Source organism: Salmo trutta, chromosome 2, assembly GCF_901001165.1.
Source record: "Salmo trutta chromosome 2, fSalTru1.1, whole genome shotgun sequence".
Classification (NCBI taxonomy): Eukaryota; Metazoa; Chordata; class Actinopteri; order Salmoniformes; family Salmonidae; genus Salmo; species Salmo trutta.
The window spans coordinates 5,005,486-5,032,030 of NC_042958.1; the positions used below are offsets into that span (position 1 = coordinate 5,005,486).

Below are 26,545 nucleotides of genomic sequence, written 5' to 3' on the forward strand. Positions count from 1 at the left end.
CTAGATCCCCTACATACTGGTCTGAAACTAGATTCCCCTACATACTGGTCTGAAACTAGATCCCCTACATACTGGTCTGAAACTAGATCCCCCTACATACTGGTCTGAAACTAGATCCCCTACAACCTGGTCTGAAACTAGATCCCCTACATACTGGTCTGAAACTAGATCCCTACATACTGGTCTGAAACTAGATCCTCTACATACTGGTCTGAAACTAGATTCCCTACATACTGGTCTGAAACTAGATCCCCCTACGTACTGGTCTGAAACTAGATCCCCCTACATACTGGTCTGAAACTAGATCCCCTACATACTGGTCTGAAACTAGATCCCCTACATACTGGTCTAAAACTAGATCCCCTACATACTGGTCTGAAACTAGATTCCCTACATACTGGTCTGAAACTAGATCCCCTACAACATACTGGTCTGAAACTAGATTCCCTACATACTGGTCTGAAACTAGATTCCCTACATACTGGTATTGACGAAAAGAAAAACAACTGTCTGGAAAGTTTCTCTTCTGCACTGTTCAACCAATCCAGTAAATGTGGAGGAGGAGTTAAGATTGAGTGTCGTCTTGTTAACGTCAAAAAGCGGAAAGTCGCGTCACAGGCTCTCTTTCCATTTCCCCTAAAACTGGAACATCCGGGTTGTTGGAGACTCGGCAGAGGCTACTTTCCCCTAAATGAGGGATTTAAAATCGCTGAAGCCTACACCTGCAATGGGAATCAAGTCTGACTCACATAAATATATAATAATAATAGTAAGGATAATTTGAGCCAATTCACCTTGGGGAACCTTGAAGTGACTAGGCTGCAGGCTGAGAGAAGAATTCTGAGGCAGGGTTCAGGCCATGCCTAGCCAGAATCCAGAATGCTCAGCTCTTTATTGAATAGTGCAGATAATTACTCCTTTCACTGTTTTGGAAGAGGGAGACCCAGGCCAAAAGCAGCTGGAAGTTGAGAGGCTGCCAGCTTTCCATGGGCTGTTTCGTGTCAGTAGCCGTTTGAGACGGGCATGGCTGTGGCAGCTCCAAGATTCCAAGGGCCCCTGTCTGTTTCCCTCCTCTACCCAGGATACAGCTGCATGATTCAGCCACTGACAGAGCCGACAGGGCCTTGAAGCCCTTGCCTTGGAGACCCCGTTTCTCCCCCTCAATCTGGGCCTGGCTAGGCCAGGTGCCTGCCCCTATTGCCCTCCGGATGTCTCCCGCTTGTTACTCTATGGCAAGATCCCACATGGGGAAAGCCTTAACTGGAGCTCTGCTGGCAGGCTGTTTACTGATGCCCTGCCCTAGCTGCTCTGTTTACTGATGCCCCACCCTAGCTGCTCTGTTTACTGATGCCCCGCCCTAGCTGCTCTGTTTACTGATGTCCCGCCCTAGCTGCTCTGTTTACTGATGCCCCGCCCTAGCTGCTCTGTTTACTGATGCCCCGCCCTAGCTGCTCTGTTTACTGATGCCCCGCCCTAGCTGCTCTGTTTACTGATGCCCCGCCCTAGCTGCTCTGTTTACTGATGCCCTGCCCTAGCTGCTCTGCTTACTGATGTCCCGCCCTAGCTGCTCTGTTTACTGATGCCCCGCCCTAGCTGCTCTGTATACTGATGCCCCGCCCTAGCTGCTCTGCTTACTGATGCCCCGCCCTAGCTGCTCTGTTTACTGATGCCCCGCCCTAGCTGCTCTGTTTACTGATGCCCCGCCCTAGCTGCTCTGCTTACTGATGCCCCGCCCTAGCTGCTCTGTTTACTGATGCCCCGCCCTAGCTGCTCTGTTTACTGATGCCCCGCCCTAGCTCCTCTGTTTACTGATGCCCCACCCTAGCTGCTCTGTTTACTGATGCCCCGCCCTAGCTGCTCTGTTTACTGATGCCCCGCCCTAGCTGCTCTGTTTACTGATGCCCCGCCCTAGCTGCTCTGCTTACTGATGCCCCGCCCTAGCTGCTCTGTTTACTGATGCCCCGCCCTAGCTGCTCTGTTTACTGATGCCCCGCCCTAGCTGCTCTGTTTACTTATGCCCCGCCCTAGCTGCTCTGCTTACTGATGCCCCGCCCTAGCTGCTCTGTTTACTGATGCCCCACCCTAGCTGCTCTGTTTACTGATGCCCCGCCTTAGCTCTTCTGTTTACTTATGCCCCGCCCTAGCTGCTCTGTTTACTGATGCCCCGCCTTAGCTGCTCTGTTTACTTATGCCCCGCCCTAGCTGCTCTGTTTACTGATGCCCCGCCCTAGCTGCTCTACTTACTGATGCCCCGCCCTAGCTGCTCTGTTTACTGATGCCCCGCCCTAGCTGCTCTGCTTACTGATGCCCCGCCCTAGTTGCTCTGTTTACTTATGCCCCGCTCTAGCTGCTCTGTTTACTGATGTCCCGCCCTAGCTGCTCTGTTTACTGATGCCCCGCCCTAGCTGCTCTGTTTACTGATGCCCCGCCCTAGCTGCTCTGTTTACTGATGCCCCGCCCTAGCTGCTCTGTTTACTGATGCCCCACCCTAGCTGCTCATCAGATGAGCAGTAAAGGCTGTAATCTGGTGTCTAAAACCCAGGCAGATTCATACGCTGCTGTAATCTGGTGTCTAAAACCCAGGCAGATTCATACGCTGCTGTAATCTGGTGTCTAAAACCCAGGCAGATTCATACTCTGCTGTAATCTGGGGTCTAAAACCCAGGCAGATTCATACTCTGCTGTAATCTGGTTTAATGAAAAACATTGTAAACACTGGGCGGTTGTAGATGAGGGTAAATATAGAAACACGGAAACAACCACGCACACACAGTCACACACATACACAGTCACACACACACTGTGACGATCGTGGTAAGGAGTAGACCAAGGTGCAGCGTGTTGAGTGCTCATGATAAATATTTATTTTAACTCAGAACACTAAAACAAAACAACAAACAACGGAAAACGAACGTCACGTTCTGCAGGCTTTACAGAGCTGTACAAAAACAAGATCCCACAACACCAGGTGGAAAAAAAAACCCTACTTAAGTATGATCTCCAATTAGAGACAACGAGGACCAGCTGCCTCTAATTGGAGATCATCCCAAACAAAACCAACATAGAAATACAAAACTAGAACATGAACATAGAAATACAAAACATAGAAATACACCCCCTGTCACGCCCTGACCTACTCAACCATAGAAAATAACATCTTACTATGGTCAGGACGTGACACACACACACAGTCTCTTTCATCATAGGCATTTTAGAGATGTCTGTTTTGGGGGATTATTCTCACAGTTTGACTCATGTTTAGGATGGCAATTATGCTCCCCAAAATATCATAAATCCTGCATATCAAATCCGGTACCAGAGGTCCATGACCCATTGATCTCCATCAAGAGGTTATTAACACAGATGTAGAACAGCTGTCTGGTACCATCTTGTTTTTTGGGGTAACGAAGGACACATTCTGGAGAGTTACTTATATTCAGCTATTTTATCAAGCACTCAACTGGTCCACTGTTTTAGTCAGTGAGTTAATTTGATGTTACGGGTGGAAAGATGGGGAGGGGGAGATGAAAAGATAAAGAGAGGAGGAGGATGGAGGGAGGGAGATTGTTATCTAATCGGTTACACTGCTACACCCGGGAGCTAAAGGTTTTCACGGGTCCACCCGAACCGAGACGTGTCTAATTTATGTTGCTAAGGCTTTTCTCAAGAGAGGCCCATGTTTTTCACGAGAGAGGCCCATGTTTTTCACGAGAGAGGCCCATGTTTTTCACGAGAGAGGCCCATGTTTTTCAATAGAGAGGCCCATGTTTTTCACGAGAGAGGCCCTCCTCTTTCCTTCCCTCCTCCTCTCTCCTTGCCTCCTCTTTTCTTCTTTCCTCCTTCTCTACTCCTCCTCCTCTTCCCTCCTTCCCTACTCCTCCTTCTACTACCTCCTGCTTCCCTCCTCCTCCTCCCTTCTCCTTCCCTCCTCTCTCCTTCCCTCCTCCTCCGTTCTTCCCTCCTCCTCTCTCCTTGCCCCCTCATCCCTCATTTCCTCCTTCCCTCCTCCTCCTCTCTCCTTTCCTCCTTTTCCTCTCTCCTTTCCTCCTCCTCTTCCTTCCTTCCTTCCCTCTTCCCTCCTCCTCTCTCCTTTCCTCCTCCTCTTCCTTCCTTCCTTCCCTCTTCCCTCCTCCTCCCTCCTTCCCTACTCCTCCTTCCCTCCTCCTACTTCTCCCTCCTCCTTCTCTCCTTCCTCCTCCGTTCTCCTCCTCTCTTCTCCTTCCCTCCTTCCTCCGTCACAAATGTTGAACAATGTTGTGTATGATGCTTTATGACATGCAGTCAGATATGGCATCCAGGCTGGATCACAACCGGCCGTGATTTGGAGTCCCATAGGGCGGCGCGCAATTGGCCCAGCGTCGTCCGGGTTTGGCCTGGTGTAGGCCGTCATTGTAAATAGGAATTTGTTCTTAACTGACTTGCCTAGTTAAATAAAGGTAAAATAAAAATGTAAATATATATAAATGGCTTGAGCCAGAAGAAAATGTCCCACAGATTTTGATGACTACACTGATTCATATCATGTCCCTTATACAGTATGTCAGTATTATCATCCATCTATTGTCATTTTCTACATTCATTATTGACACGTCAATAGGACACAGTCAGTGAACTGTGACCTCGTTGTACTCTGCCAGAGGCCCCAGGAACTGTAATTAAGTGGGCATAAGGTGATAAATGTGTCCACAGTTTTGGGGATCAAGTGATAGTCGTGATCCGGATCGTACATAATTCATGATCGTCATTAACGCGTCAATCTTTGGCCCGGCTTCGCGGGTGTTGTGTGACAGGTAGATTGTCGATGGGGCGTCCAGGTCCATCCACATACGGACCTGATTCTGCTAGTTCATCGTTGCATAGAGAACTGTTTGGACCGTTGCCAGGTGGTGTCCGTTTCCTGTACCTCTCTCGCCAGTGGCAGTATTAACAGTGCCAATGCCAACGGGGTCCATGACTCTTCAGCTCATCAGTTCACCGACTGTGTCCTCCCTTCATCAACAGTGGTACCTCTAAAGTACCAGCACTAACTCATTACTCCTCTCTCTGACTCGGATTATCCTCAGCCTATTCTCTGCTGAGTATCCTGCTAGGCTAACTCTTGATACAGATATAAACACACATGCAATAGGCGTGGTGGTGGTCGGCAGGGGATTTTGAATGGAAACATAAGAGAGAATAGTTCGCTGCCCAAGTGTTTTCCCACAAAGTTAGCGTTAATGCTAAACAGGCACCGGAGGAGTGGCCTAGTGCTAACACAACATGAAAAGAGGCAAAGTCCCACTGGCTGAAGGCTACTGCTGCTGCAGGTCAGGGTTAGTTAGCCTAGCCAGCTCAGGGTTAGTTAGCCTAACCAGCTAGCATTGCGTGTTGTGGGTGCATTACTGCAGCGCTCTCCGGCCCAGCTCCCATATGGATTCATCTCGCTTGACCAACTTATTATTTCCCTCAATGGGCTGAAACAGACTATAATCTTTTTAACTGATTACTTCTGTTGTTGTGTGGGCAGAGATCCAGAGATCCACTGTTGCAATACTTCATCTAATAGGGCTCACTGTTGCAATACTTCATCTAATAGGGCTCACTGTTGCAATACTTAATCTAATAGGGCTCACTGTTGTAATACTTCATCCAATTGAGCTCACTGTTGTAATACTTCATCCAATAGGGCTCACTGTTGTAATACTTCATCCAATAGGGCTCACTGTTGCAATACTTCATCCAATAGGGCTCACTGTTGTAATACTTCATCCAATAGGGCTCACTGTTGTAATACTTCATCCAATAGGGCTCACTGTTGCAATACTTCGTCCAATAGGGCTCACTCTGGCAATACTTCATCCAATAGGGGTCACTGTTGCATTACTTCATCCAATAGGGCTCAACGCTGTAATACTTCATCCTATAGGGCTCACTCTGGCAATACTTCATCCAATAGGGTTCACTGTTGTAATATTTCATCCAATAGGGCTCACTGTTGCAATACTTCATCCAATAGGGCTCTCTGTTGCAATACTTCATCCAATAGGGCTCACTGTTGCAATACTTCATCAGATGAAGGTGATGATAACATTCCAAGTAAAAACATATCTTTCTGAGAGGTGTCAGGTACGGGCCTCGGCTGGTTAGCTAGCAAGTGTAACCGCAAAATAGACCATGCTAAGTGTTGACCATTTGAGTAGGAGGACACTTCTAGCCATGCTCATAAGCCTATCTGCATTGTCTTTGTGGATAGGCTTCAAATGGTGCATTCCATTGCTTGGGGTGCACTTCTCTCTGTCTGTCCGGACTCTCTTTAAACCTGTCCTTTTCCTCTTTCTCTCTCTTTCTCTTTCTCCTCTCATCCCCACATCCAAGAGACTAAAATAGAGGGCTCTCCAAAACGCATAATTATTTCCAGAGTTGTTTGACTTGTCTTAAGTGTTTCCTGCACAGAGCTATATTCAAGGCATTCACTGTCAACTTCATCAACTTTAAGTCTTCAGAACTAAACTTTAAAGCTAAGTCTCAATACATTTCCATGAAAATAAAAATGGCGGGGACGATTTAGCTTTCACATGATTGATTGAATATACTGTACAAAAAAAAAAGGAATCTGCTGTATACTTCTTAAAAGTTCTATAACCGAGGCCTCGGGCCCCAAAGTAAAATGTTTTGCTCTGACTTTGATTAAGTGGATTTACTTTAGGACCCCGGACCCTACGAAGCACTTACAATAACTCTGCTACAGAGCCAAGCCCACACAAAACCCCATATGGCTCTCTCTCTCCTTCTTTGTATTTGCCATCATTTGCTATAAAACATGTGGATGGTTTATACTGTCCACCACATTTGGAAACACATCTGGTTCAGTCCTAAAGTTTTTGCTTGTTTAAACGGGAGCTATTGATTTCAGATTTGGCTCTAATTAAACTTGAAATAAATTGCATTTCTACAGTTTACAGCTTACTAAATGAGTTTACAGTTTACTAAATGAGTTTACAGTTTACTAAATGAGTTTACAGCTTACTAAATGAGTTTACAGCTTACTAAATGAGTTTATAGCTTACTAAATGAGCTTACAACTTACTAAATGCATTTCCAGGTTACTAAATGAGTTTACAGCTTACTAAATGAGTTTACAGTTTACTAAATGAGTTTAGATTTTCTAAATGTGTTTCCAGCTTACTCCATGAGCTTACAGCTTACTAAATGGGTTTAGAGTTTACTAAATGCGTTTACAGCTTACTAAATGAGCTTACAGCTTACTAAATGTGTTTACAGCTTACTAAATGGGCTTAGAGTTTACTAAATGCGTTTACAGCTTACTAAATGAGCTTACAGCTTACTAAATGTGTTTACAGCTTACTAAATGGGTTTAGAGTTTACTAAATGCGTTTACAGCTTACTAAATGAGCTTACAGCTTACTAAATGAGTTTACAGTTTATTAAATGAGCTTACAGCTTACTAAATGAGCTTACAGCTTACTAAATGTGTTTACAGTTTACTAAATGTGTTTACAGTTTACTAAATGTGTTTACAGCTTACTAAATGAGTTTAGATTTTACTAAATGTGTTTACAGCTTACTAAATGGGCTTACAACTTAATACATGCGTTTACAGCTTACTAAAAACGTTGACTTGCATGTGTGTACAAACATTATGCCTATGTATTGTAAATATATAAAAATTAATTGAATTCATTCATTTTTCCTTTGGAACAATGAATTAATACAGTGGCTGGTGAAGTATTACGGTAACACCCTGCTTGTGAAAAACAGAGAGGATGTAAATAAAGAAGTTCAGCTGTAGCCTCTGGTGACGATCCCCTTTTTATCCGTTTTATGAATGTAACGCTCCCATCATTCCTGTCAGCACATGAATGGAAAGGAAAAGCATTAGACGGGTGTGCACGCACGCACACGCACGCACGCACGCGCACGCGCACACACGCACGCACGCACGCACACGTGCGCACACACGCACACACGCACGCACGCGCACACGCGCACACGCGCACGCACGCACACACACACACACACACACACACACACACACACCCACACACACACACACACACACACACACCCAGACAGACACAGACACAGACACAGACACAGACACAGACACAGATACAGACACAGACGCACGCACGCACGCACGCACACACGCACACACGCACACACACACAAAGTCGGTTAATGGGTGCTCATGCCTCAGACAACACAGTGTGTGAGGTCTCCTGCTCCGGTTTGATATCACTGTAAAACCCAACAACTTGGCCTCTCTCTCCTTTACACGAGTAGATGTTACCATTACATAGAGGGATAGCCCTAACCTTTATGACTGGGATTCAAGGGATCTTCAATGGCCAACAAATATTGTTGATAAAGCAACAGAGAAGCCAGTCCCAACCCATGCCGATAACAGTCAGGGTTGTATCTCAACCACCTTGGTCGTCTGGAAGAGGAGGAACACTGAAACAAATGAATTAACGTGTATAGTTTATCAAAGGAAACCGGCATTAACTACAGATAGAAATAGAACTGCTGCATAAAGTCATTCATTCAGTCAGTCAGTCAGTCAGACAGTCAGTCAGTCAGTCAGTCATCCATTCGGTCGGTCGGTGAGGCTGAAGCAAAGGAGTTGCCGTTAATTCCCAGGAACCTTCTCACCCTGAGTGTCTTCTTCTTCTAGCCCCTTCTAGGAAACTAGCAAGGAGAGGGGAAATGACTGACGAATTGGTCTATCCTGGTCTGTTCTGTTCTGCTGGAGATATGTGATTGATATCCACAAAATGACCTTCTAAATCACTGGCATAATAAACAATCGAATGGATTATTGTAACGTGCTTCACTAATGATTTCATTTGGGCACTCGAAAAAAAAAGATTCCCTCCTGCTTCATTTCCTCATCTCAGACTAATGCATACACTCCTTGTGGCCATTTTCCTAAATGTATTTGCATGTTGTTGGTCTTCCAAATGAAGTGGATATGTAGCGAGGGAAAAAAAGGATTTGGTTTGTTTTACCATTCCATGACATGGAACATTCTGGAATGTTTTGAGGCCTCCTTGCTGCCATGGTTGAGGTCATGGTTGAGGTCATGGTTGAGGTCATGGTTGAGGTCATGGTTGAGGCCATGGTTGAGGTCATGGTTGAGGTCATGGTTGAGGTCATGGTTGAGGTCATGGTTGAGGTCATGGTTGAGGTCATGGTTGTAATTTTGCCATGAGATCTTTTGCTCGAGTTACCTTTAGTTTCAGATATGTCATGGTAAATATAAAAACCTAAGGTAGTCTATTTTGAAAGTCAAACACTATTACTGTTTGGAAGTAGCTATAATAATTATATCCCAGTAATATTCAAGCCACAAGTTCAAACATATTTAAGTCAGTGGCGTGTACTCATGGATGCCAAGAGAAGCCCGGCTTCCCCCAAACATAAAAATATTTGAAAACATAATATAATACATTTTTTTGTCCCTCAGTGTTTCATAATTTTCATAAAATTCAAAAGAGGCTGAATGTATTTCACCAGAGAATGCATCCGAGCAAGCGAAACAGCACCCATCTGTCTCTTTACATGTGGGCCATCTATCTGATGCTGTCTGGTCCAAACAAGTATGACATTGTTGTCGCTCGTAGCACTGAAGGCAAGGGACATCAGTTTGTATGTTCTAAAAACAACATGTCAGATTAAGGATTTATAGTTAATGTGATTGTGGTCTCGGTTCAAGAATTGCAACCATAACACAGAAAATACTACGATGTTATGGCCTTATAACAAGATAAGACAAGGCAATAGAACCACAAAAAAAAAAAAAATGAATTCAGTTTGTCTTCAGAAACTACAGAGGCACAAAACCAAGCACCGAGTGCACCTACAACTCCAGCACCTGCTAAACGTACCTGATGTGCGTATGTTCTTCAGCTTTTGTCCTTGATTTCATGCCACATTACCTAAAAAAAGAGAGTTTGGGATATTCAATACATCATATAATGAAGAATTTGTTTCCATTACACTGCGGTTTTGACCTTTGCGGAGAGCATTCAGCGTTTGCCAGCAGTCATCAATATTTAACAGCTGTTGTTATGATTAAATTCTTCATAGGCTAATGTGTCTTGCCGGCTTGCACGCAAGGGTTTGGCCAGGTGCCAGCGCTCTGTCAGGGACCAGAGAGAAGATTGATAGGCGGTTAGCTTGTGTGACAACAGGGCTTCGGTCAGCCAGCTCCCCCCCCCTCTCCTGTGGATTTCCTGTGCTGCGGAGGGAGGGAGGGTGCATACAAGGCCTGTCAGAGAGGAGTGCTCACATGCTTCTGAAGTTGGCACCCCTGCAATGTTTACGAGGGTGGGAGCTGAACGTTAGGCCTTCCCAGGGAACTGAACGTTAGGCCTTCCCAGGGAGTTGAACGCTAGGCCTTCCAAGAGAGCTGAACGTTAGGCCTTCCCAGGGAGCTGAACGTTAGGCCTTCCCAGGGAGTTGAACGTTAGGCCTTCCCAGGGAGCTGAACGTTAGGCCTTCCCAGGGAGCTGAACGCTAGGCCTTCCAGGGAACTGAACGTTAGGCCTTCCCAGGGAGTTGGACACTAGGCCTTCCCAGGGAGCTGAACGCTAGGCCTTCCCAGGGAGTTGAACGCTAGGCCTTCCCAGGGAGCTGAACGCTAGGCCTTCCCAGGGAGTTGAACGCTAGGCCTTCCCTGGGAGCTGAACGCTAGGCCTTCCCTGGGAGCTGAACGCTAGGCCTTCCCAGGGAGCTGAACGCTAGGCCTTCCCAGGGAGCTGAACGCTAGGCCTTCCCAGGGAGCTGAACACTAGGCCTTCCCAGGGAGCTGAATGTTAGGCCTTCCCAGGCAGCTGAACGCTAGGCCTTCCCAGGGAGCTGAACGTTAGGCCTTCCCAGGCAGCTGAACGTTAGGCCTTCCCAGGGAGCTGAACGCTAGGCCTTCCCAGGGAGTTGAACGTTAGGCCTTCCCAGGGAGCTGAACGCTAGGCCTTCCCAGGGAGCTGAATGTTAGGCCTTCCCAGGGAGCTGAATGTTAGGCCTTCCCAGGGAGCTGAATGTTAGGCCTTCCCAGGGAGCTGAACGTTAGGCCTTCCCAGGGAGCTGAACGCTAGGCCTTCCCAGGGAGCTGAACGCTAGGCCTTCCCAGGGAGTTGAACGTTAGGCCTTCCCAGGGAGTTGAACGTTAGGCCTTCCCAGGGAGCTGAACGCTAGGCCTTCCCACAGAGTTGAACGCTAGGCCTTCCCAGGGCGCTGAACGCTAGGCCTTCCCACGGAGTTGAACACTAGGCCTTCCCTGGGAGCTGAACGCTAGTCCTTCCCAGGGAGCTGAACGCTAGGCCTTCCCAGGGAGCTGAACGCTAGGCCTTCCCAGGGAGCTGAACGCTAGGCCTTCCCAGGGAGCTGAACGCTAGGCCTTCCCAGGGAGTTGAACGCTAGGCCTTCCCAGGGAGTTGAACGCTCTCTCTGTCTCTCTCTTTCTCACTCTTTCTCTACCCCTCCCTCCCTACCTTCCGCTCTCCCTGCCTCCCTCCCCTCCCTCCAGATTGATGATATATTCTCAGAGTTGCTCATTGTGAAACATGTTTTTGTGTGCCTATAATGACTTATTACACTAGAAATAAGAACGCCGCTTGGTGAACAGATGAGTGACAGGATGTTGGATTAGAGGAATGTTAGACAGAGGGTGAGTGACAGGATGTTGGATTAGAGGAATGTTAGACAGAGGGTGAGTGACAGGATGTTGGATTAGAGGAATGTTAGACAGAGGGTGAGTGATAGGATGTTGGATTAGAGGAATGTTAGACAGAGGGTGAGTAACAGGATGTTGGATTAGAGGAATGTTAGACAGAGGGTGAGTGACCAACCCCACTTGTTTTCTTCGCTATGCTCCACCTGCAGGGCTGTTGATACCACTAAGAGTTTAAAATGTTTGGGGGTTGTGAGCTACAGGGGACCAGAAGGTGAGGGGCCCTTATGCGTTCTCTTCACTAGTTGTGTACACGTATGACTGATGGATACTAATCATGCATAAGGATTAGATGATACACCCTGTATATAAAGTACTGTGTTTTGTAGGAACACACCTGTAATGTTATTGCCTGTGTTGTGTAGTAGACTGCTACTGACATCTGAGGGTTGTGTTATTTAAAGCAGGGGGAGGAAGAAGGGCCACTTAGACCTACTAGTCTGGCAGTTGTCACCTGGTGATAAATAAAGAGAGCATATAAACGCTGACCCATTAGGTTTTCTTTGACACAACACCAAAACGAGGGTAATGAATACGTCACAGTTGGCTGAGGAAGCAGAACTCTAACGATTAATCATCCTCTATATTTATCTTTCCCGGACTAGCATCCTCTCCTAGGCTTTCATAAGAGAGAGAGAGAGAGAGAGAGAGAGAGAGAGAGAGAGAGAGAGAGAGAGAGAGAGAGAGAGAGAGAGAGAGAGAGAGAGAGAGAGAGAGAGTGTGTGTGTGTGTGTGTGTGTGTGTGTGTGTGTGTGTGTGTGTGTGTGTGTGTGTGTGTGTGTGTGTGTGTGTGTGTGTGTGTGAACTGCCCTGGTTTCCACCAGTCAGACTAAACTGAGGAGACTAGAATAAGAGGTTGGAGCAGTAGGTAGTATAGTAGTACAGTAGGTAGTATAGTAGTTAGTACAGTAGTACAGTAGGTAGTATAGTAGTTAGTACAGTAGTACAGTAGGTAGTATAGTAGTACAGTAGGTAGTATAGTAGTTAGTACAGTAGTACAGTAGGTAGTATAGTAGTTAGTACAGTAGTACAGTAGGTAGTATAGTAGTACAGTAGGTAGTATAGTAGTTAGTACAGTAGTACAGTAGGTAGTATAGTAGTTAGTACAGTAGTACAGTACGTGGTATAGTAGTTAGTACAGTAGGTAGTATAGTAGTTAGTACAGTAGGTAGTATAGTAGTTAGTACAGTAGTACAGTACGTAGTATAGTAGTTAGTACAGTAGTACAGTACGTAGTATAGTAGTTAGTACAGTAGGTAGCATAGTAGTTAGTACAGTAGTACAGTACGTAGTATAGTAGTTAGTACAGTAGGTAGTATAGTAGTTAGTACAGTAGTACAGTACGTGGTATAGTAGTTAGTACAGTATGTAGTATAGTAGGTAGTACAGTAGTACAGTAGTACAGTAGTTAGTACAGTAGGTAGTATAGTATGTAGCATAGTATGTAGTATAGTAGTTAGTACAGTAGGTGGTATAGTAGGTAGTATAGTAGAAGGTACAGTAGTACAGTAGGTAGTAAAGTAGTTAGTACAGTAGGTAGTATAGTATGTAGTATAGTAGGTAGTACAGTAGGTAGTACATTAGATAGTATAGTAGTACAGTCGGCAGTACGGTAGGTGGTATAGTAGGTCGTATAGTTGTATTGTAGGTGGTATAGTAGTATAGTAGGTAGCACAGTAGGTAGTACAGTAGGTAGTATGGTAGATAGCATAGTAGGTTGTACAGTAGGTGGTATAGTAGTACGGTAGGTAGTACAGTAGGTAGTATAGTGGTACAGTAGGTAGTACAGTAGATAGTATAGTAGCACAGTAGGTAGTATATTAGTACAGTAGGTAGTATAGTAGGTAGTACAGTAGGTAGTACAGTAGTGCAGTAGGCAGTATAGTAGTACAGTAGGTAGTATAGTAGGATGTACAGTAGTACAGTAGGTAATACAGTAGGTAGTATAGTAGTACAGTAGGTAGTATAGTAGGATGTGCAGTAGTACAGTAGGTAGTATAGTAGATAGTACAGTAGGTGATACAGTAGGCAGTACAGTAGTGCAGTAGGCAGTATAGTAGTACAGTAGGTAGTATAGTAGGATGTACAGTAGTAAGGTAGGTAATACAGTAGGTAGTATAGTAGTACAGTAGGTAGTATAGCATGTAGTGCAGTAGTACAGTGGTAATACAGTAGGTAGTATAGTAGTACAGTAGGTAGTATAGCATGTAGTGCAGTAGTACAGTAGGTAGTATAGTAGGTAGTATAGTAGATAGTACAGTAGGTAGTATAGTAGGTAGTATAGTCGGTAGTACAGTAGGTAATATAGTAGGTAGTATAGTAGAGAGTACAGTAGGGATCCCGCTCAACATCCTATACTACCTACTATACTACATGCTGTACTACCTACTATATTACCTACTGTACTACCTACTGTACTACTATACTACCTACTGTACTACCTACTGTTCTACTATACTACCTACTGTACTACTGCACATCCTACTATACTACCTACTGTACTACCTACTGTTCTACTATACTACCTACTGTACTACTATACTACCTACTGTACTACTACACTACCTACTGTACTACCTACTGTACTACTATACTACCTACTGTACTACCTACTGTACTACTATACTACCTACTTTACTATCTACTATACTACCTACTGTACTATCTACTATACTACCTACTGTACTACTGTACATCCTACTATACTACCTACTGTACTACCTACTGTACTACTATACTACCTACTATACTACCTACTGTACTACTATACTACCTACTTTACTATCTACTATACTACCTACTGTACTATCTACTATACTACCTACTGTACTACTGTACATCCTACTATACTACCTACTGTACTACTTACTGTACTACTATACTATCTACTGTACTACCTACTGTACTACTATACTACCTACTTTACTATCTACTATACTACCTACTTTACTATCTACTATACTACCTACTGTACTATCTACTATACTACCTACTGTACTACCTACTGTACTACCTACTGTACTACTATACTACCTACTATACTACCTACTGTACTACTATACTACCTACTGTACTACTACACTACCTACTGTACTACTATACTACCTACTGTACTACCTACTGTACTACTATACTACCTACTGTACTACCTACTGTACTACTATACTACCTACTTTACTACCTACTGTACTATCTACTATACTACCTACTGTACTACTGTACATCCTACTATACTACCTACTGTACTACTATACTACCTACTGTACTACTGTACTACCTACTGTACTACCTACTATACTACCTACTGTACTACCTACTGTACTACTGCACTACCTGCTATACTACCAACAGTACTACTATACTACCTACTGTAGTACTATACTACCTACTGTACCACCTACTGTACTACTCTTCTACCTACTGTACTACCTACTGTTCTACTATACTACCTACTGTACTACCTACTATACTACCTACTATACTACCTACTATACTACCTACTGTACTACCTACTGTACTACTGCACTACCTGCTATACTACCTACTGTACTACTATACTACCTACTGTACTACTATACTACCTACTTTACTATCTACTATACTACCTACTGTACTATCTACTATACTACCTACTGTATTACCTACTGTACTACTGTACATCCTACTATACTACCTACTGTACTACTATACTACCTACTCTACTACGGTACTACCTACTGTACTACCTACTATACTACCTACTGTACTACTGCACTACCTGCTATACTACCTACAGTACTACTATACTACCTACTGTAGTACTATACTACCTACTGTACCACCTACTGTACTACTATTCTACCTACTGTACTACTATACTACCTACTGTACTTTTATACTACCTACTGTACTACTATACTACCTACTGTACTACTATACTACCTACTGTACTACCTACTGTACTACTATACTACCTACTGTACTACCTACTGTTCTACTATACTACCTACTGTACAACTATACTACCTACTATACTACCTACTATACTACCTACTGTACTACCTACTGTTCTACTATACTACCTACTGTTCTACTATACTACCTACTGTACTACTATACTACCTACTATACTACCTACTGTACTACCTACTGTACTACTATACTACCTACTGTACTACCTACTGTACTACTATACTACCTACTGTACTACCTACTGTTCTACTATACTACCTACCGTACTACTATACTAGGTGGTATACTACCTACTGTACTACTGTACTACCTACTATACTACCTACTATACTACCTACTGTACTACTGCACTACCTGCTATACTACCTACTGTACTACTATACTACTGTACTACTATACTACCTACTGTACTACTATACTACCTACTGTACTATCTACTATACTACCTACTATACTATCTACTATACTACCGACTGTATTACCTACTGTACGACTGTACATCCTACTATACCACCTACTGTACTACTATACTACCTACTGTACTACTGTACTACCTACTGTGCTACGTACTATACTACCTGATGTACTACCTACAGTACTACTATACTACCTACTGTACTACTATACTACCTACTGTACTACTATACTACCTACTGTACTATTATACTACCTACTGTACTACTATACTACCTACTGTACTATTATACTACCTACTGTACTATCTACAGTAGGGCTCCAAAGTGGTGCAGGGGTCTAAGGCACTGCATCTCAGTGCAAGTGGCGTCACTACAATCCTTGGTCCGTATCCAGGCTGTATCACAACCGGCCGTGATTTGGAGTCCCATAGGGCGGCGCACAATTGGCCCAGCGTCGTCTTGGTTTGGCCGGGTTAGGCCGTCATTGTAAATAGGAAATTGTTCTTAACTGACTTGCCTAGTTAAATAAAGGTTACATTAACAGTAGATTGTCCACCATTGAACAAGTTGACACAGTCAAGTCATAAGAAATATCAACTCTGTATTTATGTTTTATTTCTCTCTCTCTTATTTTCCAGTTAATCACGAGAAGCCATCCAGCAGAAAGCACGTCAGTCCATCCACCAACTCTGTCCCCGAGCCCAGGAAAGACAGCCTGCCTAAGGCTATGGGCAACAGCATCACAGAGAGCGGACTCCTTCTGGAGGTAAGCAGACAAAATGCAGCCAGATCGTTCAAGATAACACTTCAAAATTGGACGTCTGTCCGTGTCCTGAGGACGTCAGGAAATGTCTTCAAAACTGGCCACTAGGGGCAACAGTGAGAACTATTACCATCAAGTAGGTTTGAGTTTTGCTAAATTGTAGTGGACTACAGGGGTGGCTCAGTTGGTACAGAATAGCACTCACAACACCAGGGTTGTGGGTTCAATTCCCATGGGGGGGAAACAAGCATGAAAACTCTCAGGAGTTTTTCCTAGGGAGTTTTTCCCAGCCACCGTGCTTCTTTCACATGCATTGCTTGCTGTTTGGGGTTTTAGGCTGGGTTTCTGTACAGCACTTTGAGATTTCAGCTGATGTACGAAGGGCTATATAAATAAATTTGATTTGATTTGATTTATGTACTCACTACTGTGAGCCACTCTGGATAAGAGCATCCACCAAATGACTACAATGTAATGAGAATAATCCCAGAGATTTGAAGGTCATGTGTTCAATCCCTATGGTATGTTTGTATTTGATCCTTAATTTAAAAACACTTCAACGTGAAGTTTGGCTGAGTAGGAGTAGCAACCCAGGGTGTCAAAAACATTTTGAAATGTGATGTTTGGAGCAACTTAAACATTTGACGTTTGGAGAGATCGTGTTGGACAAACGTGTGTATATTGTCATGGTTAAAGAGTGTGCATGTCACAACAGTGAACCTCCACTCTGGTTATCCTGTAGCAGACCAGTGAACCTCCACTCTGGTTATCCTGTAACAGGCCAGTGAACCTCCACTCTGGTTATCCTGTAACAGACCAGTGAACCTCCACTCTGGTTATCCTGTAACAGACCAGTGAACCTCCACTCTGGTTATCCTGTAACAGACCAGGGAACCTCCACTCTGGTTATCCTGTAGCAGACCAGTGAACCTCCACTCTGGTTATCCTGTAACAGACCAGTGAACCTCCACTCTGGTTATCCTGTAGCAGACCAGTGAACCTCCACTCTGGTTATCCTGTAGCAGACCAGTGAACCTCCACTCTGGTTATCCTGTAACAGGCCAGTGAACCTCCACTCTGGTTATCCTGTAGCAGGTCAGTGAACCTCCACTCTGGTTATCCTGTAGCAGGCCAGTGAACCTCCACTCTGGTTATCCTGTAACAGACCAGGGAACCTCCACTCTGGTTATCCTGTAGCAGGCCAGTGAACCTCCACTCTGGTTATCCTGTAACAGACCAGTGAACCTCCACTCTGGTTATCCTGTAACAGGCCAGGGAACCTCCACTCTGGTTATCCTGTAGCAGGCTAGTGAACCTCCACTCTGGTTATCCTGTAGCAGGCCAGTGAACCTCCACTCTGGTTATCCTGTAACAGACCAGTGAACCTCCACTCTGGTTATCCTGTAAAAGGCCAGTGAACCTCCACTCTGGTTATCCTGTAACAGACCAGGGAACCTCCACTCTGGTTATCCTGTAACAGACCAGTGAACCTCCACTCTGGTTATCCTGTAGCAGACCAGTGAACCTCCACTCTGGTTATCCTGTAGCAGACCAGTGAACCTCCACTCTGGTTATCCTGTAGCAGACCAGTGAACCTCCACTCTGGTTATCCTGTAACAGGCCAGTGAACCTCCACTCTGGTTATCCTGTAGCAGGTCAGTGAACCTCCACTCTGGTTATCCTGTAGCAGGCCAGTGAACCTCCACTCTGGTTATCCTGTAGCAGACCAGTGAACCTCCACTCTGGTTATCCTGTAGCAGACCAGTGAACCTCCACTCTGGTTATCCTGTAGCAGACCAGTGAACCTCCACTCTGGTTATCCTGTAGCAGGCCAGTGAACCTCCACTCTGGTTATCCTGTAACAGACCAGTGAACCTCCACTCTGGTTATCCTGTAGCAGACCAGTGAACCTCCACTCTGGTTATCCTGTAGCAGGCCAGTGAACCTCCACTCTGGTTATCCTGTAACAGACCAGTGAACCTCCACTCTGGTTATCCTGTAGCAGGCCAGTGAACCTCCACTCTGGTTATCCTGTAGCAGGCCAGTGAACCTCCACTCTGGTTATCCTGTAGCAGGCCAGTGAACCTCCACTCTGGTTATCCTGTAGCAGACCAGTGAACCTCCACTCTGGTTATCCTGTAGCAGACCAGTGAACCTCCACTCTGGTTATCCTGTAGCAGACCAGTGAATCTCCACTCTGGTTATCCTGTAGCAGACCAGTGAACCTCCACTCTGGTTATCCTGTAGCAGGCCAATTGAACCTCCACTCTGGTTATCCTGTAACAGACCAGTGAACCTCCACTCTGGTTATCCTGTAACAGACCAGTGAACCTCCACTCTGGTTATCCTGTAGCAGACCAGTGAACCTCCACTCTGGTTATCCTGTAGCAGACCAGTGAACCTCCACTCTGGTTATCCTGTAGCAGACCAGTGAACCTCCACTCTGGTTATCCTGTAGCAGACCAGTGAACCTCCACTCTGGTTATCCTGTAGCAGACCAGTGAACCTCCACTCTGGTTATCCTGTAACAGACCAGGGAACCTCCACTCTGGTTATCCTGTAACAGACCAGTGAACCTCCACTCTATTTATCCTGTAACATACCGGTGAACCTCCACTCTGGTTATCCTGTAGCAGACCAGTGAACCTCCACTCTGGTTATCCTGTAACAGACCAGGGAACCTCCACTTTGGTTATCCTGTAACAGACCAGTGAACCTCCACTCTGGTTATCCTGTAACAGACCAGTGAACCTCCACTCTGGTTATCCTGTAGCAGACCAGTGAACCTCCACTCTGGTTATCCTGTAACAGACCAGTGAACCTCCACTCTGGTTATCCTGTAACAGGCCAGTGAACCTCCACTCTGGTTATCCTGTAACAGACCAGTGAACCTCCACTCTGGTTATCCTGTAGCAGACCAGTGAACCTCCACTCTGGTTATCCTGTAACAGACCAGTGAACCTCCACTTTGGTTATCCTGTAACAGACCAGGGAACCTCCACTTTGGTTATCCTGTAACAGACCAGTGAACCTCCACTCTGGTTATCCTGTAACAGACCAGTGAACCTCCACTCTGGGTATCCTGTAGCAGACCAGTGAACCTCCACTCTGGTTATCCTGTAACAGACCAGGGAACCTCCACTTTGGTTATCCTGTAACAGACCAGTGAACCTCCACTCTGGTTATCCTGTAACAGACCAGTGAACCTCCACTCTGGGTATCCTGTAGCAGACCAGTGAACCTCCACTCTGGTTATCCTGTAACAGACCAGTGAACCTCCACTCTGGTTATCCTGTAACAGGCCAGTGAACCTCCACTTTGGTTATCCTGTAACAGACCAGTGAACCTCCACTCTGGTTATCCTGTAACAGACCAGGGAACCTCCACTCTGGTTATCCTGTAACAGACCAGTGAACCTCCACTCTGGTTATCCTGTAGCAGACCAGTGAACCTCCACTCTGGTTATCCTGTAGCAGACCAGTGAACCTCCACTCTGGTTATCCTGTAACAGACCAGTGAACCTCCACTCTGGTTATCCTGTAACAGACCAGGGAACCTCCACTCTGGTTATCCTGTAGCAGGCCAATGAACCTGAATGTGTCTGAGTACATTCCGAATATACCGTAGACTGACCAGGTGAAAGCTATGATCCCTTATTGATGTCACTTGTAAAATCCACTTCAATTAGTTAGGATCAGGGGTCTCCAACTTTTTTTTTAAGCATAAGAGCTACTTAAAAATAATTAAACATGTTGTGAGATACACATTTTTTTCTTGCTATCAAATAGTCTCATTCTTCTATTCCCCCTACAACTCTTCCCAGGTCCTTAGTGTACAAGAGAAAGTAACACACTTTTTTCTGTCAATATACCTGGTAAAATCATGGTTAATGAACAACTTTAAGGGGCCCTATAAAATATGTGATTTATTTCTCAAATTGTTTTTGATATTTTTCCTAGTTTGATGTATTTCGTTTTTTAATCTTAAAATTACAATTGTTCAAAAAATGATGTTGGTTGTTCTGAGTCCATTTAAATCGCATCAGAAGACACTTTTTTTTTAGGTCTGGAAGAAAATTAACGCATTTCCATTTTTATTATGTTATTCCCCTTTAATCGTGCATCTAGTGAGTGAGGAATGTGTTGGTCTAGCGATGGTTCTGTACTGCTGCTGCTAATTTCATGGCAAATAACAAATAATAGATACAAATGATATACTTCCTCATGATACACTTCCTCATGATATACTTCCTCATGATATACTTCCTAATGATATACTTCCTAATGATATACTTCCTAATGATATACTTCCTAATGATATACTTCCTAATGATATACTTCCTCATGATATACTTCCTAATGATATACTTCCTAATGATATACTTCCTAATGATATACTTCCTAATGATATACTTCCTCATGATATACTTCCTCATGATATACTTCCTCATGATATACTTCCTCATGATATACTTCCTCATGATATACTTCCTAATGATATACTTCCTAATGATATACTTCCTAATGATATACTTCCTCATGATATACTTCCTCATGATATACTTCCTCATGATATACTTCCTCATGATATACTTCCTCATGATATACTTCCTCGTGATATACTTACTCATGATATACTTCCTCATGATATACTTCCTCGTGATATATTTACTCGTGATATACTTCCTTGTGATATACTTCCTCATGATATAATTCCTTGTGATATACTTCCTCGTGATATACTTCCTCGTGATATATTTACTCGTGATATACTTCCTCATGATATACTTCCTCATGATATAATTCCTTGTGATATACTTCCTCATGATATACTTCCTCATGATATACTTCCTCATGATATACTTCCTTGTGATATACTTCCTCGTGATATACTTCCTAATGATATACTTCCTAATGATATACTTCCTAATGATATACTTCCTCATGATATACTTCCTCATGATATACTTCCTCATGATATACTTCCTCATGATATACTTCCTCATGATATACTTCCTCATGATATACTTCCTAATGATATACTTCCTAATGATATACTTCCTAATGATATACTTCCTCATGATATACTTCCTCATGATATACTTCCTCATGATATACTTCCTCATGATATACTTCCTCGTGATATACTTACTCATGATATACTTCCTCATGATATACTTCCTCGTGATATATTTACTCGTGATATACTTCCTTGTGATATACTTCCTCATGATATAATTCCTTGTGATATACTTCCTCGTGATATACTTCCTCGTGATATATTTACTCGTGATATACTTCCTCATGATATACTTCCTCATGATATAATTCCTTGTGATATACTTCCTCATGATATACTTCCTCATGATATAATTCCTCGTGATATACTTCCTAATGATATACTCATTCATGACTTCTGTTAACATGAGAAGGTTTTGGTGAAAGAAAGTATTTCTGTCAATCCACAAGACGATTATCACATAAACTGGCTACACACGAAGTTATAGACGAACGCACTCACCACACAGACAGATAAATAATTCTGGAAATTAATTGGCAGATATTGTGTTGTGGTTTTTAAACCAATAGTGGCTAAGCAGGGGTGGGATAATGTCAAGTTGCGCTGGGAGCTTGCGGCGTCTGATACTTGTGAGATTTGTTTATGACAGTTTGTGGTGGAACACGTTAAAATTGCATGTACTTAGAGAATTGTTTGGCTGGTAGCTGTTTGAGACCCCTGGTGTAGATGAGGGGGAGGAGAGGATAAAGAAGCATTTTTAAGCCTTCAGACAATTGAGACATGGATTGTGTATGTGCACCATTCAGAGGGTGAATGGACAAGAGAAAATATCTAAGTGCCTTTGAACAGGGCACTTGGGAAGCTTTGGAGTCAACGTTGGCCAGCATCCCTGTGGAACGCTTTCAATACCTTGTAGAGTCCATGACCTGAAGAATTATGGCTGTTCTGACGGCAAAAGGGGGGGTGCAACTCAATATTATGAAGGTGTTCCTAATGTTTGGTACTGTACATTCACTGTATACACACACACACACCTCCAGAGAAGAACTAAGTGAGGCTAAGGTTAATGTGTCACAACACAGGCCATATACAAGGAGTTGATTGGCAATAATATGTCGCCTCTTGTTGCATGACTTGAAAAATGACTTGCTTCGCGGTGTTTGCCATTGCTGTGGCAACGGGCTGCCCTGGGGCAGCGAAAGAAATACCAGTGAGTTTCCCCTCTCTCTCTCTCTCTCTCTCTCTCTCTCTCTCTCTCTCTCTCTCTCTCCCCGACGGCTGCCACAGATGACACTAAATACCAGGAACAGCTCTTTTTCACTGTGCCGTGACCCTGGATTTGACGCTTTGATCTGGCGGTGACAATGTGAGGAGGAAAACAATTAAATGTGTGTGAAGTGAAACAAAGGCATGTCGCCACTCCCCCCCCCATCTCTCTCTCTCCATCAGCGCTCTGCCTTTTCCAAATGTAGTGAGAGTATTTTTTGTAATGTGTTCATTTATAGGAGCCATGAGGGTATTTGGACTTTGAATTTGAAATGTTTTCTAGTCCAGGCCAGTAGCAAGTTTCCGTGATCTAATGCTGTTGGAATTCCATGAACCTCTCTCTCTCTCTCTGTCTCTCTCTCACTCTCTCTCTGTCTCACTCTCTCTCTGTCTCTCTCTCTCTCTCTCTCTCTGTCTCTCTCTCTCTGTCTCTCTGTCTCACTCTCTCTCTGTCTCTCTCTCACTCTCTCTCTGTCTCACTCTCTCTCTCTCTCTCTCTCTCTCTGTCTCTCTCTCTCTCTGTCTCTGTCTCTCTCTCACGCTCTCTCTGTCTCTCTGTCTCACTCTCTCTCTGTCTCTCTCTCACTCTCTCTCTGTCTCTCTGTCTCACTCTCTCTCTGTCTCTCTCTCACTCTCTCTCTGTCTCTCTGTCTCACTCTCTCTCTGTCTCTCTCTGTCTCACTCTCTCTCTGTCTCTCTCTCTGTCTCTCTCTCTCTCTCTCTCTCTCTCTCTCTCTCTCTCTCTGTCTCACTCTCTCTCTGTCTCTCTGTCTCACTCTCTCTCTGTCTCTCTGTCTCACTCTCTCTCTGTCTCTCTCTGTCTCTCTCTTTCTCTCTCTCTCTGTCTCTCTCTTTCTCTCTGTCTGTCTCTCTCTCTCTCTTTCTCTCTCCATATGAAAGGGATTCTGGCATCTGGTTTAGAGATATGATATCAGAGGGCTTGGCTGGAGTACTGAATCATGAACACAGTGACAGCTACATCTATGAACCATCTGTGTGTAATGTATTTTAAAGAGTTATGAGCTGTTATAAATGCTTATAGCATAGTCTTATTAACACACTGGTGAACTACATAAAGGCTCTATGAATGTGTCAAGGGATCAAGGGACCTAACGTGTACCAGGAAAACATTCTCCACACCATTACACCACCGCTACCAGCCTGTACTGTTGATACCAGGCAGGATGGGTCCATGGACTCATGCTGCTTACGCCACTTCCTGACTCTGCCATCAGCCTGTACTGTTGATACCAGGCAGGATGGGTCCATGGACTCATGCTGCTTACGCCACTTCCTGACTCTGCCATCAGCCTGTACTGTTGATACCAGGCAGGATGGGTCCATGGACTCATGCTGCTTACGCCACTTCCTGACTCTGCCGTCAGCCTGTACTGTTGATACCAGGCGGGATGGGTCCATGGACTCATGCTGCTTACGCCACTTCCTGACTCTGCCGTCAGCCTGTACTGTTGATACCAGGCAGGATGGGTCCATGGACTCATGCTGCTTACGCCACTTCCTGACTCTGCCATCAGCCTATACCGTTGACAACTGGCAGGATGGTTCCATGGACTCATACTGCTTACACCTAATCCTGACTCTCCCATCAACATGACGCAACATGAACCCGGGATTCATCCAGTGATGGTGGTCACGTGCCCACTGGAGCCTCTTCTTCTTGTTTTTAGCTGATAGGAGTGGAACCCGGTGTGGTCGTCTCCTGCAATAGCCAATCCGTGACAAGGACCGACCAGTTGTGCGTTCTGAGATGCCGTTCTGCACACCGTTGTTGTACTGCGCCGTTATTTACCTGTTTGTGGCCCGTCTGTTAGCTTGCACGATTCTTGCCACTCTCCTTCGACCTCTCATCAACGAGGTGTTTTCACCCACTTTTTGTTAGTCGCACCAATTCTCGGTAAACCCTAGACCCTTTCGTGCGTGAAAAGCCCAGGAGGCCTGCCGTTTCTGAGATACAAGAACCGGCGCTGCCTGGCACTGGCCATCATACCACGCTCAAAGTCACTTAGGTCACTTGTTTGTAGCCATTCTAGCGTTCAATCGAACAGTAACTGAATGTCTCGATGCCGGTCTGCCTGCTTTATATAGCAAGCCACGGTCACGTGACTCACTGTCTGTTGGAGCGATCAATTTTCGTGAACGCGGTGGTGTACCTCATATTTTAATTCGTTTTATTAACTTGTATTTATTCAGGGTAGCCCAATTGAGACCAGGGTCTCAGTCCAAATGGTGCCCTGAGTAAATTAACTGGCCACTGAGTGTATATATCTTCCTTGTGAATACTTCAAATGTTTTCCTGCTTACTACAAGACATTTACTAATACATATACACCATTTCCTATACTACAAGACGTTTACTAATATATATACACCACGTCCTATATCCACTATGCATTACAGAACAGTAATAGATATTTGTAGAATAGCTTGTCACGCACAGGCCTGCTGTTTCTGCTGAGCAGTGCATGGTTACAGAATCGCTGGTCGCTGGGGGAGTGGGAGTGGAAGTGCATTAACTGGGCCAGCTCAGCAGTCTCACAGTTCCAGGAGTGTGCCGTTTAAACCTGGCAAACACTGTCTTCATCCACACTGCTCCACCTGACACTGTCTTCATCCACACTGCTACACACACACACACACACACACACAGACAGATACACACAGACACACACACGTCTGCAGGCAGTACCTGTATACATTAGTACATTAGCAGTGAGCGTGGATTAAATGGCATGCCAAGTGAAGTGATCTCACCCTGTAAGGATCTGGCTCAGCAGTGAGAGAGATAGCTTCCATCACTGTACAATTACCAGGGTGGATCTCCTCAGTGTCTCCCTGGAATCTATGAGCAGGTTCTTTGTTGTTGTTTTCTACTGGGGATGTGGAGGATCAGTAGTCAATTGAATTGAATAAACTTTTTTTTTGTGACATTTTGAATGTTTTTTGTTGTTGTGGTTTTAAAGTTTTTATCTACACACAAAATCAAATACAATTTTGCGTCGTCGCATTAGACATTTTTTTTAAGTGACACAGGTGTCAAGGATGTTAGTTGTTCATGGTAGAAGCTAGATTATTTCAGATGAGTTTTTTTGTGGGGCTGTGGCCTCGTTGCATGGACCTTTTCTGTGTTGTTGTTAGAGCCACATGTTGTCATCCAGACGTTTCCTTCTAAACGAGGTCATCGACGCGTAGCTCTCATGCAAAGCATCACAACTCATTCACTAATATACATGGGACGACCATTTTGAGATTACACCACACAGCCCTGGAGTTTGTTTTTCAGTAAAGCAGTTAAATATGCCTGTCACTCACAGACAAGGAGTACTAGGGAGTTGAAGGCACGAGGCAAGTAATGGGATGAAAGAAGTTGACAAAGAACAG

The 26,545-nt window shown here is 44.5% G+C and overlaps 1 protein-coding gene across 2 annotated transcripts in view; it reads left to right on the plus strand.

Moving 5' to 3' along the window:
* Positions 1–26,545, plus strand: part of LOC115149350 (uncharacterized) — a 133,398-nt gene that overhangs the window by 89,127 nt on the left and 17,726 nt on the right. For both annotated transcript variants that reach the window (XM_029692152.1, XM_029692160.1), the window contains one exon: positions 16,737–16,864. In XM_029692152.1, coding sequence (XP_029548012.1) covers positions 16,737–16,864 — 128 coding nt within the window. The remainder of the gene's footprint in view (positions 1–16,736; positions 16,865–26,545) is intronic.